Raw genomic sequence first — 18096 nt, 5'->3', positions numbered from 1 at the left:
GTATGTAATTGAAAAAAAAATTCTGAAATTTCTCTGTTTAATGTCTGTTGAGGCTGGAATTGGAGTGATGTTGTGTCTTTGGTATGTCACATGTACCGAGGTACAGTGAAAATTCATTTTTTGTACAGTTCAGCACGTATCACTGTACATAAGCACTTTGAGACTATTAGATAAGAATAGTTTCTTTATTGTCATTGTAACATGAACCATGTACAATGAAATTTTAAAATGTCAGCCAGTCAGTGCACCATTCAAACATTTCTAAAAGCTAACGATACATACAAGATCAAATATCAAAAGATAAACAACTAAAATAAATATCATGAAAATAGCACGCATAAACACCCAACCCTCCATCCTTCTGTCGATTTCACAGTGTACCACAGTCCCTTAGTATGTATCGCCCCTGCGTTCCTTGGCGGCAGATGCAACACAAGTGTATACAGTAGCAGTAACACACCAACATAGTATGGAGAGTCGCCAGTTTGGTGCCACTTTTATGTCCCAGTTTATAAATGGAGGACTGTTCCTGAAATCCAAGGACGTTTGCAATATCTCTGACCAGTTGGCCAGCAATTGCAGAACTGAAACCAACTGAAGAAATGCTGACATACATTTTTCAATATTTTTCAGAGAAATTATGGAGCAGAAAGCTGACAAATCATCAGATTGTATGACTTGTGATCCTCAGTAAAATTAAAACAGTAATGGAAATAGCAAGGTTGTTCCTCCCAACTTGAACTTCTGGAGGTAGGATAACTCAGGGTTATGAAAACGTGTGGACGCAAACTGTGAAGCAACTTGACCTATGGTTAGAGGAACTACACAGTTTCCTCCTTCAGATCTGGCAATCCCACTGAAAAACCCCTTCTTAGCAATCTCCGTCCACTGTGGCAGCTCACAGTAGTGTCGGAAGAGAGAGTGGACACTGGCGCGCTTTAGCTGCTGCTGCTCTCTCTTCACATTGCGTTTTTGATTTTTTTGTTTTTGGGCTGAATTCTGTTTTTAATTTGTGTTTCTGTGATGTTTTTATTATTTATTTTATTCCGATTATATGTTTTATTATTCTTGTTCATCTCTGTAAGGTGTGCTTGAGATTTCTGAAAGGCGCCCAAAAATAAAATTTATTATTATTATTATTAGGTGGAATAATGTTGGGAACAGGAGATGAAATGTCAACCTTCCCCCATTAGCATGTGTGTTGTTCTCTTTGCTTCAGAAATAAAGATCTCTTTGATTCACCACACGTGGCTTGCTTATTTAGCCCGCCATACCCTCTCATCCTTCCAGTGAATCACACACACACACACACACACACACACACACACACACACACACACACACACACACACACACACACACACACACACACACACACACACACACACACACACACACACACACACACACACACACACACACACACACACACACACACACACACACACACACACACACACACACACACACACACACACACACATGCAAATGAACACCAAGTAGTTTCATTGTGATCTCTCAGATTTATTGAATTGACAAAGTGATTGGAAAAGCAACTGGTGGGGAGAGTTAAAAACAGCAATCAATTTAAAGAACGGAGATTAAATACGTTAAAGCAAAAAGCAAAATGTTGAACATCTCTTGGCTAAAATCCTCTGGTCTGTTAAAACTCTAACAATCTGGCAAAACCAAATGTCCAGCAAAACTGAGTGTTAATATAATATTAAACCATTTTTAATATATTATTAAAAAATGATATTATCACAATAAAATTAATATTATTATTACTATTGACAGAAAACCAGGTCCACCAAAGTCCCATGAGTTATAGCAGTTTTACAGAAAATGGCTTAGGGGAAGTTGCATTTACATTGCGGCTTTCAATCATTCATTGCATTTGTAATTGTAACGCAGGGAATGTTGTGAGGATCTAGTTGTCGGGCCTTGTGTGTTGGCAGGAACTGCTTCAAACCGAAGATAGTCCCAAAAGATGAGTAACCCAGCGGGACAGGCAGCATCTCTGGAGAGAAGGAATGGGTGAAGTCTCGGGTTGAGATATAGAACCATAGAAAACAGGTGCAGGAGTAGACCATTCGGTCCTTCGACCCATTCAATATTATCATGGCTGATCATCCAAAATCAGTACCCCGTTTCTGCTTTCTCCCCATATCCCTTGATTCCGTTAGCCCAAAGAGCTAAATCTAACTCTCTCTTGAAAACATCGAATGAATTGGCCTCCACTGCCTTCTGTGGCAGAGAATTCCACAGATTTACAACTCTCATTGTATGACGTGATCCTCAGTAACATTAAAACAGTAAAATTAAACCAAAAAAAAAAAAAAAAAAAACAGTAATGGAAATAGCAAGGTTGTTCCTCCCAACTTGAACTTCAAGATGAAATGAAATGTCAGGTGCAAATGTTAGCAGAAGGCAATGGAAATGCAGACAATGCCATCGGATTCCTGCCTCTAGTCCTAGGCTCTCCCACTGGTAGGAAATTTGAAGGGCCTGTTTCCGCGAGAAACAGGCCCTTCAAACTCTCTCTTGAATGCATAAATAATGTGATGTGTGATATATTGGCCATGATTGAATGGCAGACGATGGAATCTCTCTTGAAAACATCCAGTGAATTGGCCTCCACTGCCTTCTGTGGCAGAGAATTCCGCAGATTCACAACTCTCTAGCTTATTCAGAACCCGAAAACGTCACCTATTCCTTTTCTCCAGAGATGCTGCCTGAACGGCAGAATCGCCCCAGCTTTTTGTGTCTATCTTTAGTTGCCTGCCCTGGCCTGGGAATAGTTGTGTGTAGTTGAATGCAATGCCTCTGGAGTGGGCATGATTGGTCTTTGCTCAGGACCCAGCGGAGAGATCTGATCGGCCGGGCTGGTCCAGATTGGAGGCTGGAGGAGGTTCATACCAGTTTTCTCTTTTGCTCACAAACCCAGTGAAGCTTTGAGTTACAGTTGGCGTCATTCCATTTTCCTGCATTTTGAACATGAACGCAATCTTCTCCATGCCCGGCATTGTTGGGTTCACCTTCATTCCAGTCCCTTAGACCAGGAGAGCCCCAGAGTGGAAAATGAGCATGAAGTTAGAGTCAAAAGGCACACAGCACAGAAAACAGACCCCTTTGCCCAAACTCACTTATGCCGAGCAAAATTTAGTATACAATGGGGTGGTGCAGCGGTAGAGCTGCTGCCTTACAGCTACCTCACAACGCCAGAGACCCAGGTCCGATCCTGACTACGGGTGCTGTCTGTTTGGAGATTGTATGTTCTCCCCGTGACCTGCGTGGGTTTTCTCTGGGAGCTCCGGTTTCCTCCCACACTCCAAAGACGTGCAGGTTTGTCGGTAAACTTTCTTGGTAATAAATTTGTACATTGTCCCCAGTGTGTGTTGGTGTCGGGGAGATCGCTGTGCCACTGCGCCACGCTTTCCACACCCGGTACGGAGGGGTGGTGAGTTGATGGGGTGATCGGTATGATCCTGGGCTTGGCCTAGGGGGACCAGGCGGAATCCGGAATCCACTGCCTGCCCATCTTCTGGGGTTCTGCCCATGCCCACGTGTCCCTGTGTTTATGGGGAGATTCGAAGCCTTGAATGGTGGGCACTGCGGAGGCTCAGGTGTGCCCTGGATACAGCTGGCACTGTCAAAATCTGATGGTTGATGTTCACAAACTGCAGTAACAGCAGTTTTGATCAATTGGACCACCTGTGCACGGCAATGCTGAGAACTATATTCTGCACTCTGTATCTTCCTTGTTTAGCTAAGTGTAGAGGTACATCAAGGAAGCGGGCCCTTAATGTAGAGGTACATCAAGGAAGCGGGCCCTTAGTGTAGAGGTACATCAAGGAAAAGTCCACACCGACCACATTCACCCCGTCACTCTAGGTCTATACTATCCCACTGTCTCATCCACTCTTCACAAAGGCCAATTAACCTTCAAATCCTGCCTGTCTTTGGGATGTGGGAGGAAACCCATGTGAGGTCTGGAGCCTGACGGGCGCTCCAAGCCGCGGGAGTCTGCTGGACTTTAACATTGCGGAGCTTGTGATCCCTTTGCCGGGGGTCCAAGCTCCAACTGCGGGGCCTGTAGACTTTAACATCGTGAAGCCCACTGTCTCTGGTAAGAAGTGGCTGATTCGGGAGCTCCATGCCACGGAGACAGTTTCAACCGCCCGGATGCGGGAGTTTCGATCACCCCGTTAGGGGCTGCAGGGGCTTTGATCACCCCGACTGCAGATGGTTTGACTGCCCCGAACATGGGAGTACAGGAGGAAGAAGATTGAACTTCATTGCCTTCCATCACAGTGAGGAATGTGGAATCCACTGTGGTGGATGTTTATGTTAACTTTTATGTGGTTGTGTGTCTTGTTACTTTTCACTTAGTATATGGCTGTACGGTAACTCAAATTTCACTGTACGTTAACTGACAATAAACTGACCTATATTCAACTGACCTGACCTAACTATCTTTAGACTCTCCCATTTGTATACAGTTATTTGCCTATGTACCAGTTTTAATTCATCCACAATCCACACATTGTTAAGCAGTATTTTCTATTTTTATTTTTACTTCTACTATCTTGCACTATGACTATGACCAGGCGCTAAACTGCATTTCGTTGTACCTATACTCGTATTGGTGCAATGACAATAAAGTTGAATTGAATTGAATTGAATTGAAACCTTGAACATGCAAACTCCACACAGACAGCACCTAAGGATTGAACCCGAGTCTCTGGCACAGTGAGGTGGAGGCTCTACCAGCTGTGCTACTATGCTGCCCAATTGATTGCATAGATGCACATTATGATGTGATCTGATTAGATTAGATTAGATTAGATTAGATATTACTTTATTAATCCCCTTATTCAGGGGAAATTCAGATGTCCTTGCAGCACACTAATAAAAATACAACATAGCATTTAAGAAGTTTAACATTAAAACATAAAAACATCCCCCCACAGTGGTTCCCACCGTGGGGGAAGGCACAAAGTCCAGTCCCCATCCTCTCGTCCACCGAGAGTCGGGCCTATTGAGGCCTCCATAGTTGGCGTTACGGGGCCCGATGTTATTGTTTAGTTTAGAGATAGTGTGTGGGAACAGGACCTTCGGCCCACCGAGTCTATGCCCACCAGCAATCCCCACACACTAAAGGGCCTGTCCAACTTAACATTTTTTCGGAGACTGCCGGCATCATTGACTGACGTGTCAGGTCGCCGAAATATTCATGGCGTGACACGGCGTGATGATGTATTGACACACGGTGTTTCCTCAAGTTTTGCAACATTTTTTTGTCGCCGCTGGATTTTGAAATGTTCAAAATCTTTTGGCGACCCTGATATGACGCTGGCAGTCGCTGAAAAAAATCGCCCAGTGGGACAGGCCCTTAACTCTATCCTACACACAGGAGGGAGAATTTATAAATTATATCAAGTCAATTAACCTACAAACCTGTGCGCTTTTGGAGTGTGGAAGGAAGCTGGAAGCCCCGTAGAAAAACCCACGCAGGCCACAGGGAGAACGTGCAAACTCCGTACAGGCAGCACCCGAAGCCAGGTCTCTGGCGCTGTAAGCCAGCAACTCTACCGCTGCGCCACCGTGCCGCCCATGATTGGATTGCATGAGCTGTTCACTGTACCTCGGTACACCTGACAATAATATACCTAAGCATGACCCTGAACCCCTCAACAAACATTGACTCATTCCACTGTGGCATCCGCAAAGTCCTCTGCAGTAGAGTGCAAACTTGGAAAGCTAAAAGGGACTTACGTCGCTGATGTGTTGAAGGGTGTGCCATCGACCCACTCCCAATTAGTTTCAGTCCCTTTGTCATTCAGACCAATCCAAAAATTATGTTTACTAGTCAAGAAGATAAACGTCTATAAAATAATTGAAGAAAGCACCATCAGCATTAAAGTGCACACACTCACACTTAGCTAAACAATTCACAAACAACTTTGCTCCCATCTGGCAAAAGGCATCGAAGTGTGAAAACGCACACATCCAGATTCAAGGGCAGTTTCTTCCCAGCTGTTATCAGGCAACTGAACCATCCTACCACAACCAGAGAGCAGAGCTGAACTACTATCTACCTCATTGGTGACCCTAGACCTATCTTTGATCTGGCATTACCTTGCACTAAACGTTATTCCCTTATCATGCATCTGTACACTGTGGACGGCTCAATTGTAATCATGTATTGTCTTTCCGCTGACTGGTTAGCACACAACAAAAGCTTTTCACTGTACCTCGGTACACGTGACAATAAACTAAACTGAAATGAAGCTGAGACTGAATTCTGTACCCAGTCCCCAGTGGAATCAAGGCAGTTTGTAACTTCCACAACACTGTTGGATCACTCAAGTTTACGTCAGAACCAAGCCAGCAATGGCAGCACTGCTTACCCAGAAGGCCGTGCGCCGCAGAAAGTGCCCTGGACGCATCCAGACACCACTGACCAATGAAACGAATACAATGTTACTCAGCGGGTCAGGCAGCATAGCATCTCTGGAGAACATGGAGAGGGTCGAGACCCTTCTGCAGACTATGAGTCATTTCAGGCAGGGGCTGGCAATCAAAGATCCTATCGCGAGCAAGATAGCCCACTCGATGTAGTACGGTCATGGGCAGATCCGTGGGTAATTTTCGGCCCCATTTCCGTAACCGGCTTCCGTCTCCGCGCCAAAGATCCCGTAGCGGAGCAAAGATACTAGTGCAGAGACATACATAGAAACATAGACAATAGGTGCAGGAGGAGGCCATTCGGCCCTTCGAGCCTGCACCACCATTCGATATGATCATGGCTGATCATCCAACTCAGTATCCCATCCCTGCCTTCTCTCCATACCCCCTGATCCCCTTGGCCACAAGGGCCACATCTAACTCCCTCTTAAATATAGCCAATGAACTGTGGCCTCAACTACCTTCTGTGGCAGAGAATTCCACAGATTCACCACTCTCTGTGTAAAAAATTATTTTCTCATCTCGGTCCTAAAAGACTTCCCCCTTATCCTTAAACTGTGACCCCTTGTTCTGGAGTTCCCCAACATCGGGAATAATCTTCCTGCATCTAGCCTGTCCATCCCCTTAAGAATTTTGTGCGTTTCTATAAGAGACGGAAGCCGGTTACGGAAACATCCTCGTAAAAATAGAAGTTCTTTGATAAAAATCTTCTCCTCATTTTCAGGATTATAATTTATTAACACAAACTGTTCCCCCGCAACGTTGATTACACTGCCAGTCGGGTCGGGTCTGGTTACGGAAATGGATGAAAAAAAGGCCCACGTTCCGCTCCGTTGCGTACTACACGTCAGCCCATTGCATTTAGCAGGAGTGGTCTATCTTGCTCCGCTATAGGATCTTTGATGGGGATGGTGATTCTGACATAGATATAGATATATATATATATATATATATAGATATAGATAGATATAGATATAGAATAGAATAGAATAGAATAGAATAGAATAGTTTCTTTATTGTCATTGTAACATGGGCCATGTACAACAAAATTTAAAATGTCAGCCAGTCAGTGCAGCATTCAAACATTTCTAAAGCTAACGATACATCCACGGTAAAATAATAAAGATAAACAAATAAATAAATATCACGGACAAAGCACGCATACACACCCAACCCTCCATCCTTCTGTCGATTTCACAGTTACCACAGTCCCTTAGTCTGTATCGCCCCTGCGTTCCTTGGCGGCTACATTTAGTGCTTTTATAGCAGTGGGGTAAAAACTGTTTTTTAATCTATTTGTCCTTGTCCTTGTGGATCTGTACCGTCTGCCTGACGGCAACAGTTCAAACAGGGAGTGTCCGGGGTGGGAAATGTCCTTTATTATATTCTAGGTTTTTTTGGTGCAGCAGGTGGTGCATATAGATATGCCATTTATTGTCACTATACATGTACAATGAAATTAAAAGCTGCTCGTACTCAGTGCATACATATAATTTAGTACAAAAAACAAGAAACATGCGTAAAATCTGACGTGTACAGGTTCACGGAAGGTTAAAGGTAGGGTGATTGCATAGTCTTTTACCCATTGTAGGGGAAGCAAGAACCAGAGGATAAAGGTTTAAGGTGAGAGGGGCAAGATTTAATTGAAACCGGAGGGGCAATATTTTCACAGATAGAATATGCTGCCAGTGGAGGTAGTTGAGTTAGATACTATAACAACATTCAAAAGACATTCGGCCAACTACATGTTTAGGAGGGAACTGCAGATGCTGGAAAATCGAAGGTAGACAAAATGCTGGAGAAACTCAGCGGGTGAGGCAGCATCTATGGAGCGAATGAAATAGGCAACGTTTCGGGTCGAGACCCTTCTTCAGACAACTACACGGGTAGGAAAGGTTTAGAGAGATACACACAAAATGCTGGAGTAACTCAGCGGGAGAGGCAGACAGCATCTCTGGAGAGAAGGAATGAGTGACGTTTCAGGTCGAGACCCTTCTCCAGACCAGACACGTCACCCATTCCAGCCTGGCCCGCTTATTTACTCCAGTTTTTTGTCTTTATCTTCGGTTTAAACCAGCATCTGTGCAAATCTGATGCTTCCTTGCAGAGTTTCACAACACACAATGCTAAAAGGTCCCACTTACCTGCTCATTCGCATTATTAATGACAAGGAGATTGCTCCCGTGGAGGGAACAGTACTGCTGGCTATTGTGCCACGTGGCTGCCTTGTTTGAGATGAAGTAGCAGCTCTCATCAAAGGCGATCCAGTTACTGGGGCATTGAAGGTTCTGACATTCTGAAAAACATGCAGTTCAGTCGAGTTCAGGGGTTCACAACCTTTTTCGTCCTGCTTACCCCTGGTAACTTTAATCTCCTTTTGTGTCTATCTTTAATTTTCTTGGCCCCGCTCTGGGAGTAGAAGTGGGGGCGGACCCGGACCACAACGGCCGTGAGCCCCAGGCCGAGTTCGGTGATGGTTTGCCTGCTTCTGCTGCTGTTGGAGGTGAGACCTTGCGTCGCGCCAGGGTCTTGGTACTGTCCCACTTTGGCCGTCAGTTACGCGACAGGCCGTTGGCGCGCAAAGATTTTGTTTGCTACAAAAATTTCGGAGCCCCGCGCGATGTCGTGCACAACTACATACTCAGTGGGACCGGCCCCGCGCGGCCACACGATGCCCGTGTGCCTCAATGCGATGACACCCGTACTAATCAAGAATCTATCTATCTCTGCCTTAAAAATATCCTCAGGCCGTGTAAATTGCGTGCCAAGGTCACGTAAGTGGGACAGGGCCTTAAGCCCATTGCTCCTCTAGGAAGCAGAGGCCATTGACAAAGGTCCTCCCCCTCACTCGGTTGTTGGCAGTTCTTTCGAGATCTCACCAGTTGAGCCCACTCTCAGACATTTATGGCTGGACACATTAATAGCACATAACAATGTTATTACACTTATTTATGAACAACTAATGATGAACAGATACCCGTATACCAGAACCAAACACAGTCAGTCAATGAGAACAAATATGTACAAAACCCAGAATCAACATATTTACCTTCTAGGGGTAAATTTACCCCAGGTTGGGAACCCTTGATCTAGTTAATTGTGACGTGTACCGAGGTCAATGGATGTTTTTGGGTTGTCAAGGGTTATGGGGACAAGGCAGGCGAATGGGAGTAGGAAGCAGAGATCAGCCATGAATTCTTTGCCACAGAAGGCTGTGGAGGCCAAGTCAATGGATATTTTTAAGGCAGAGATAGATAGATTATTGATTAGTACGGGTGTCAGAGGTTATGGGGAGAAGACAGGAGAATGGGGTTAGGAGGGAGAGATGGATCAGCCATGATTGAATGGAGGAGTAGACTTGATGGGCCGAATGGCCTCATTCTACTCCTGTCCCTTTTGACCTTATGAAACATTTAGCACAGAAATTGGCTAGTTCAACAGTTCATGGCCAGAGTGACAGATGCAATGGTAGTGTTGGACAGGGAGACTGGATATACATCTGAAAGAAGGGCAGGAGTGGACTCATCTGGATCACTCATATAGTGTGTAGGGAGCAGCAGTTTAAATGGGCCGAATGTCTGGCTCTGTGCTGTGACCATTAGATGTAACTGAATGGGCACAACCGATGTTGATCATCCCCAGGTGTACCAGTGCGGACAGACATGGCTGGATAGACTCGGCTTGTACTCGCTAGAATTTAGAAGATTGAGGGGGGATCTTATAGAAACTTACAAAATTCTTAAGGGGTTGGAAAGGCTAGATGCAGGAAGATTGTTCCCAATGTTGGGGAAGTCCAGAACAAGGAGTCACAGTTTAAGGATAAGTGGGAAGTCTTTTAGGACCGAGGTGAGAACATTTTTTTTCACACAGAGAGTGGTGAATCTGTGGAATTCTCTGCCACAGAAAGTAGTTGAGGCCCGGTTCATTGGCTATATTTAAGAGGGACTTAGATGTGGCTCTTGTGGCTAAAGGGATCAGGGGGTATGGAGGGAAGGCAGGTACAGGATACTGAGTTGGATGATCAGCCATAATCATATTGAACGGCGGTGCAGGCTCGAAGGGGCCGAATGGCCTACTCCTGCACCTATTTTTTATGTTTCTATGACAGTGAAAATTTGTAAAATGGGGCTATATTTATATTGACCATATTTGGATAACTCACCGATTTCTGCCAGTTCTCTCATTTTGATCATGATCTGGTGCATTATGTCATCGAGCTTCTTTGACATGTCTGCCAACACTACACACCACAAGGCAAAGAGATGAGGAATACATTGTTATCCCAGAGAGACACCCTTATATTTCTATGCTTCTTATTATTCTAATTACACTAACAAAATAAAATCTGAAAAGCATGAGAGGAATAGATAGATAGATAGATAGATAGATAGATAGATAGATAGATAGATAGATAGATAGATAGATAGATACTTTATTAATCCCCTCAGGGAAATTCAGATGTCCAGTAGCCAACACAGTCAGAATGTTAAGCAGACAATACATAAAATTCGGACAATACATAAAAGCAATAAATACAATCGCAGTTGTACAGGGTTTTGGTGAGACCACACCTGGAGTATTTCGTACAGTTTTTGGTCTCCAAATCTGAGGAAGGACATTATTGCCATAGAGGGAGTGCAGAGACGGTTCACCAGACTGATTCCTGGGATGTCAGGACTGTCTTATGAAGAAAGACTGGATAGACTTGGTTTATACTCTCTAGAATTTAGGAGATTGAGAGGGGATCTTATAGAAACTTACAAAATTCTTAAGGGGTTGGACAGGCTAGATGCAGGAAGATTGTTCCCGATGTTGGGGAAGTCCAGGACAAGGGGTCACAGCTTAAGGATAAGGGGGAAATCCTTTAAAACCGAGATGAGAAGAACTTTTTTCACACAGAGAGTGGTGAATCTCTGGAACTCTCTGCCACAGAGGGTAGTTGAGGCCAGTTCATTGGCTATATTTAAGAGAGAGTAAGATGTGGCCCTTCTGGCTAAGGGGATCAGGGGGTATGGAGAGAAGGCAGGTACGGGATACTGAGTTGGATGATCAGCCATGATCATATTGAATGGCGGTGCAGGCTCGAAGGGCCGAATGGCCTACTCCTGCACCTAATTTCTATGTTTCTATGTTTCTAAATGTATTTATAGGGTGAATGCACAAGCTTTTACCCAGGAACGGGAATCAAAACTGTAGATTGATGATGCATGTGAACCAATCACACACAAGCCAGCATCACTAACTCCACCCCTCTATAACACTTATACTAACACTGGTTCCCAGCACTTCAGTCCAAGCAGCCAGGATGCATTGATAACCTGTTGTCCTCAACGCTGCTAAGTGCTCATAAAAGATGTGTTTAAATCACACACTGACTCTGGCTTTTGTTTACAAGAACTATCAGGAACTAGCATTTATTTTGAGAGGCCTTGTATACAAAAACAGGGATGTAGTGGCCATTTGGCTTATTTTGGCAAGTCACTTTTATTTATATAGCACATTAAAAAAACAACTCTCGTTGGCCAAAGTGCTTTACACTGGTAAAAGAATGGTATAACAAACAGCAGTGGTTCATAGATTAAATACAAACATCACTACATACATATAGCCCTCGCTCAGACAGAAGACGTCAAGAAAGGCTTGGGAGAAGAGATGAGTTTTAAGTCTCGACTTAAAGGAGCTGATGGAGGGGGGCAGTTCTGATGGGAAGAGGGATGCTGTTCCACAGGCTAGGAGCTGCAACCGCAAAGGCGCGGTCACCCCCGAGCTTATGCCTGGACCGCAGGATTTTGTGGGTCATTAATTATGGCGAGTGTCTTTAAATTTCAGACTGCCGGTTATTATGTGAGTGGGATTTATGACGTATTCTAGGGCATGTTTGGAGCTAGGTTTCTAGCGCAGAAGCTTAGTTTTTAGTTTAGTTTTGCACTCACATGGGGAAGGTTAACTCTTTGACCATGTGATGTTTAACCGAGACATGAGGAGTTCTCGAATGTTTAAGCGATATGCTGGAGTTTGATGAAGATTAAAGTGTACGAGTCGGAGTATAAGGGTTGGATGAACCTTATTGTTTTTCTTCAACAATAAATCATCAAAAACTATTAATCAAAGGACTGCGTTTTGAAGATTTATCTGTGAAGAAGCTCTGAAAGTCTCACGGAGAGCTCACATGCGTATTACGGCATTCTCCTTGAACATGTAGTTCGACTTAGTGCCTAGAGGGAGTAATCTCTTGAATGATTTTAAAACTCTGCCGCTACTAGGATGTAATGTTGAGGCTCTATAAGGCGCTGGTCAGGCAGAGGGGAGGCAGGAGAGAAGAGGGACACTAAGACCAGTAGAAATGGTTTTGATCCAGAATTGGGCACAGCGAAAGAGAGGGGGGGGGGGGAAATAACAATCTGGTCTGCAGTGGGGTGTCGGTAACATTGAGTCAGGGCATTTCTTACAGAATTGGATATTGCAAGGTATACCGGAGGGATGGAACAGATAGGATGGTTCTCACAGGGGTCAGCATGGTCACGATGGGCTGAACAGCCACCTTGTGTGTTGGAATAATTCTACAAATCCACGCTGCTGCTGCTATTGACTCAAGTGTGTGGCACGGTGGCACAGCGGTAGAGTTGCTGCTTTACATTGACAGAGACCCGGGTCCGATCCCAATGTGCCGTCTGTACGGAGTTTGTACGTTCATCCCGTGACCTGCGTGGGTTTTCTCAGAGATCTTCGGTTTCCTCCCACACTCCAAAGACGTGCAGGTTTGTAGGTTAATTGGCTTGGTGTATGTGTAAGTGTGCGTAGGATAGTGCTAGTGTACGCGGATCACTGGTCAGCGCGGACCAGGTGGGCCGAAGGGCCTGTTTCCGTGCTGTATCTCTAAACGAAATAAAAAATAATTTGACTCATCAAAGAAAGCCATTCACCTCTGGAGCTCAGGCTCGCCATCTCGTCCTCAATATTCTGCTTTAACACCATCATCTCCACCTTGTGGGAAACTGAAACAGGAGAAATAAATCAAGCACAAGGTTAGAATTCGGAAAGTAGACTGAGGCTGGTGGCAGTGTGAGATACAGGGTGGGATAAAGGGAACTCCTTGTCTTAGTTACCCTGCCGAGAGCAATGGAGTGATCGGACTTTACTGGCTCTGTGCGTTATTCACATTATACCATTTATCCTGTATCTGTACACTGTGGGCGGCTCGATTGTAATCATGTATTGTCTTTCCGCTGACTGGTTAGCACACAACAAAAGCTTTTCACTGTACCTCGGTACACGTGACAATAAACTAAATAGAACTAAAGGGGGATAAGGGGGAAATCCTTTAAAACCGAGATGAGAAGAACTTTTTTCACACAGAGAGTGGTGAATCTCTGGAACTCTCTGCCACAGAAGGTAGTTGAGGCCACAGTTCATTGGCTATATTTAAGAGGGAGTTAGATGTGCCCCTTGTGGCTAAGGGGATCAGGGGGTATGGAGAGAAGGCAGGTACGGGATACTGAGTTGGATGATCAGCCATGATCATATTGAATGGCGGTGCAAGCTCGAAGGGCCGAATGGCCTACTCCTGCACCTAATTTCTATGTTTTTATGTTTCTAAACTAGAGTGGAACCAAATCGCACCAAGTACCACATTTATGAAAGTTTATAGTCATGGGAGCAAACTCAGGTGGAAGGGGTAAACCACCTCCACTTCGAGTCATGGAGTCATACAGCCACCCAACTTTTTTAGTGATACAGTTTAGAGATACAGCGCGGAAACAGGCCATTCGGCCCATCAGGACCGCAACAACCAGCCATCCCCGTGTGTGTAGGACACTATTCCTACACACACTAGGGACATTTGACATTTATATTGGCAGGACCTGAGGGACTGAGCTATTGGGAAAGGTTGTGCGGGCCTTGGAGCACAGGAGGATGACAGGAGATAATGCAAACAAATATCTTGCAGAGCCAGCAAGGATTACTTGAAGTTAGAGAAATTAATATTCATATCCCTGGGTTGACTACTTTCCTGATTATTGTTTTTACACCGTCTAAACCATTTATGTTTAGGCTAGCAACTGTTGGCACAATATATATTATTTTGGCTAGATATATCTTGCAGTATTATTTTGGACACTTGGGGATGGTCAGATGGACAGAGGGGCGTATATATAAATATGGGCATAGTGGACAGGGAGTGACAGACCAGGCGCAGGGGCGGAAGGTATACAGTTCTCACCAGACCAGGGAGAACAGCCAGCTACAGCTCGGATGCAGAATAAGGAAAACCTGGCATGTTCATCTCTTTGTTTGTACACCTACTTCAATACACAACCAATTAAACTGGAAATAATGACTGGAAGATCTGTTCTATTAGATCTGCGTAAGATCACTCCTAATTACCTGTGTAGTAATGGCAATGGAAAAGAGGAGACTGGAAAAGTCGGAAATATAGAAACATAGAAAATAGGTGCAGGAGTAGGCCATTCGGCCCTTCGAGCCTGCACCGCCATTCAATATGATCATGGCTGATCATCCAACTCAGTATCCCGTACCTGCCTTCTCTCCATACCCCATGATCACTTTAGCCACAAGGGCCACATCTAACTCCCTCTTAAATATAGTCAATGAACTGTGGCCTCAACTACCTTCTGTGGCAGAGAATTCCACAGATTCACCACTCTCTGTGTAAAAAAATGATTTTCTCATCTCGGTCCTAAAAGATTTCCCTCTTATCCTTAAACTGTGACCCCTTGTTCAGGACTTCCCCAACATCGGGAATAATCTTCCTACATCTAGCCTGTCCAACCCCTTAAGAATGTTGTAAGTTTCTATAAGATCCCACCTCAATCTTCTAAATTCTAGCGAGTACAAGCCGAGTCTATCCGGTCTTTCTTCATATGAAAGTCCTGCCATTCCAGTCTGGTGGACCTTCTCTGTACTCCCTCTATGGAAATTTGCCATTACATACACTTTGGGACTGAGTTTATGTTCTTCTATTGATTCCGATTTGATGTAGTCGGTGATAGTCCACTCACCATTAGTCATGGCCTGTGAGATCTCCTCCTTGACCTGTGATGGAAATTCCTTCACACTCCCGTTCATTTGTGAATCTTAAAATGCAGCCAGAAATGAGGTGCTGTTAGTTCCGGATGTTAAGAGGATTCCCGGCAAATTCGCCAAGCATAGTCTTTCCGCTGGTACACAAAAATGCTGGAGAAACTCGGCGGGTGCAGCAGCATCTATGGAGCGAAGGAAATAGGTAACGTTTCGGCCCGAAACGTTGCCTATTTCCTTCGCTCCATAGATGCTGCTGCACCCGCTGAGTTTCTCCAGCATTTTTGTGTACCTTCGATTTTCTAGCATCTACAGTTCCTTCTTAAACACATAGTCTTTCCCCTGACTGCTTAGCACGCAACAAATGCTTTTCACTGTACCTCGGTGCACGAGACAATAAACTAAACATCGTCAGATACATGAAGATACACACAAAAAGCTGGAGTAGCTCAGCGGGACAGGCAACATCTCTGGAGAGAAGGAATGGGTGACGTTTCGGGTCGAGACCCTGAAGAGTTACTCCAGCATTTTGTGTCTATCTTCGGTTTAAACCAGCATCTGCAGTTCCTTCCAACATATTTTGTCTGCTCCACTGCAAAATCTCCTCAAGGTATGTCTACTTTGAACAAGTTCTCCTCCTCTCTCCGACGAGAGTTCAGCAGAGTCTAAAGAAGGGTCTTGACCCGAAAAACGTCACCCATTCCTTCTCTCCAGAGATGCTGCCTGTCCCGCTGAGTGACTCCAGCTTTTTGTGTCTGTCTTCGATTTAAACCAGCATCTGCAGTTCCTTCTTACACATATCGTCAGATACACGCATCTCTTAAGAAAGAATGAAGTAGGGACATGCTGACTACTTACACTTAAGGAATCCATAGATGATGAGGATGAACAGGACAATCAGAATCAAGGCCTTGAGGAACTGCAACCACTTTTCACGGAAGCACAACTTGCCTCGGATACCTGAGATTTCAAACATAGTTAAAATATCATATTCAATTCCATGAGTATCACAGCCCAACAAGTCCATGCTAACCCATGCACCATCACTCCAAACTAATCGAACTGGCTGCTGTTTTGGGTCGAGACCCTTCTTCAGACCCCACACATTATAATAGAAGGTAGACAAAAATGATGGAGAAACTCAGCAGCATCTACGGAGCGAAGGAATAGGTGACGTTTCGGGTCAAGACCCTTCTTCAGACTCTTTATAATGGTCAATTAACAAGAATACAGCTGAAACAAATGTTCAGATTTATTTGGATATTGCTGAAGTCCCAGGAAGATATTTGTCAAGAGTCAAGAGTGTTTTATTGTCACATGTCCCAGACGCAACGATGACATTATTCTACCTGCAGCAGCAAGAATATGTGAACAAAGTATAAACAGTATAATAACCAATAAAAACAGTTCATTGTGTATATACACATACTCACGCACACACACACACATATATATATATATACATACATACATACATACATACATACACACACATACATATATATTTCTATGTGTGTGGATGTATGTATATATATATATATATGTGTGTGTATGTGAGTATATCTGAGTATGTCTACAGTATATACACTTGCTTTTCACATATATACATACACACACATATACATATATATAGATACATATATATGTACAGTATGTATATATATATATACACACACACACACATATATATATACATATATATGTATGTATATACATATACACAGGCTCACATATACATACATACATATGTACACAAGCATACATACGTACACATAAACCCCCCCAATAATAGCGCAATAATAACAATGATAGTCTATGTAGTTCAGAGCTTATTTGGAGGTTACAGTATATTGTTTAATAGCCTAATGGCTGTAGGGAAGAAGCTAATAAAATCATGAATAATTTTCTAACCAATACTCAACCCTCAGCCAAAACCAACGTGATATACATGAAGTGGACAGCTCCCATTATCTTTGGCCAAATCACCAGTGAATACAAACTCACAAAGGCACATTTCTTCTGATTCACACTAAAAGATACCTGATGTCCACTTGGCCTTCTGATGCTTTTGTTGATCGCCAAGGTTGAAATTTTCGAAGTCATCATAAGCAGGTTCCATGGCCCTTCCTGCAAGACAGTGCAGATACTGGGAGGCAGCCCACTGGGTTTAATAGGGAGTGGATTGTTTTATGAATAATATTGCACAACCTATCCCCTCCAACCACACGTTGACGAATTGAAACCAGCTCTGGAAATGCTGACATGGGCTTTTGTAGATATTCTAAGAATATTAGGAAAGGAACAGAGATAATGCAAGATGTGTATCCCTCAGCAAAATTAAAGCAATCATCTCAGCAATATGAACATCTCTAAATTGCCAAAGAGCTAGAGTTGCTGCCTTACAGCGCCAGAGACCCGGGTTAAGTTCAAGTTCAAGTTCAAGTGAATTTATTGTCATGTGTCCCTGATAGGACAATGAAATTCTTGCTTTGCTTCAGCACACAGAACATAGTAGGCATTGACTACAAAACAGATCAATATACCATATACCATAATATAAATATATACATACATGAATAAATAAAC

General features: G+C 43.9%; 1 protein-coding gene across 1 annotated transcript; it reads right to left on the bottom strand.

The window, feature by feature from the left end:
• Positions 1-2350: 2350 nt before the first annotated feature.
• Positions 2351-17703, bottom strand: LOC129714469 (hepatic lectin-like). The gene is made up of 8 exons (XM_055664081.1): positions 17551-17703; positions 16369-16470; positions 15492-15566; positions 13395-13466; positions 10634-10711; positions 8616-8767; positions 5779-5888; positions 2351-3052 (listed from the first exon to the last, which is right to left on the bottom strand). The coding sequence occupies exons 1-8, from the start codon at positions 17627-17629 to the stop codon at positions 2914-2916; spliced, it is 807 nt and encodes a 268-aa protein (XP_055520056.1). The 5' UTR covers positions 17630-17703; the 3' UTR covers positions 2351-2913.
• Between the last annotated feature and the right edge of the window lie 393 nt (positions 17704-18096).

The sequence above is a fragment of the Leucoraja erinacea genome, chromosome 39 (assembly GCF_028641065.1).
Source record: "Leucoraja erinacea ecotype New England chromosome 39, Leri_hhj_1, whole genome shotgun sequence".
NCBI lineage: Eukaryota > Metazoa > Chordata > Chondrichthyes > Rajiformes > Rajidae > Leucoraja > Leucoraja erinaceus.
This window is presented reverse-complemented; position numbering and strand designations above follow the sequence as displayed.

Excerpts from the sequence above, each read along its gene's own strand:
- LOC129714469 (XM_055664081.1), bottom strand. The coding sequence starts at position 17,629 with ATGGAACCTGCTTATGATGACTTCGAAAATTTCAACCTTGGCGATCAA. Across the intron at positions 16,471-17,550 it reads GAAGGCCAAGTGGACATCAG|GTATCCGAGGCAAGTTGTGC; the intron begins GTATCTTTTAGT and ends TTGAAATCTCAG. Across the intron at positions 3,053-5,778 it reads CCCTTCAACACATCAGCGAC|GGACTGGAATGAAGGTGAAC; the intron begins GTAAGTCCCTTT and ends TCCTGGTCTAAG.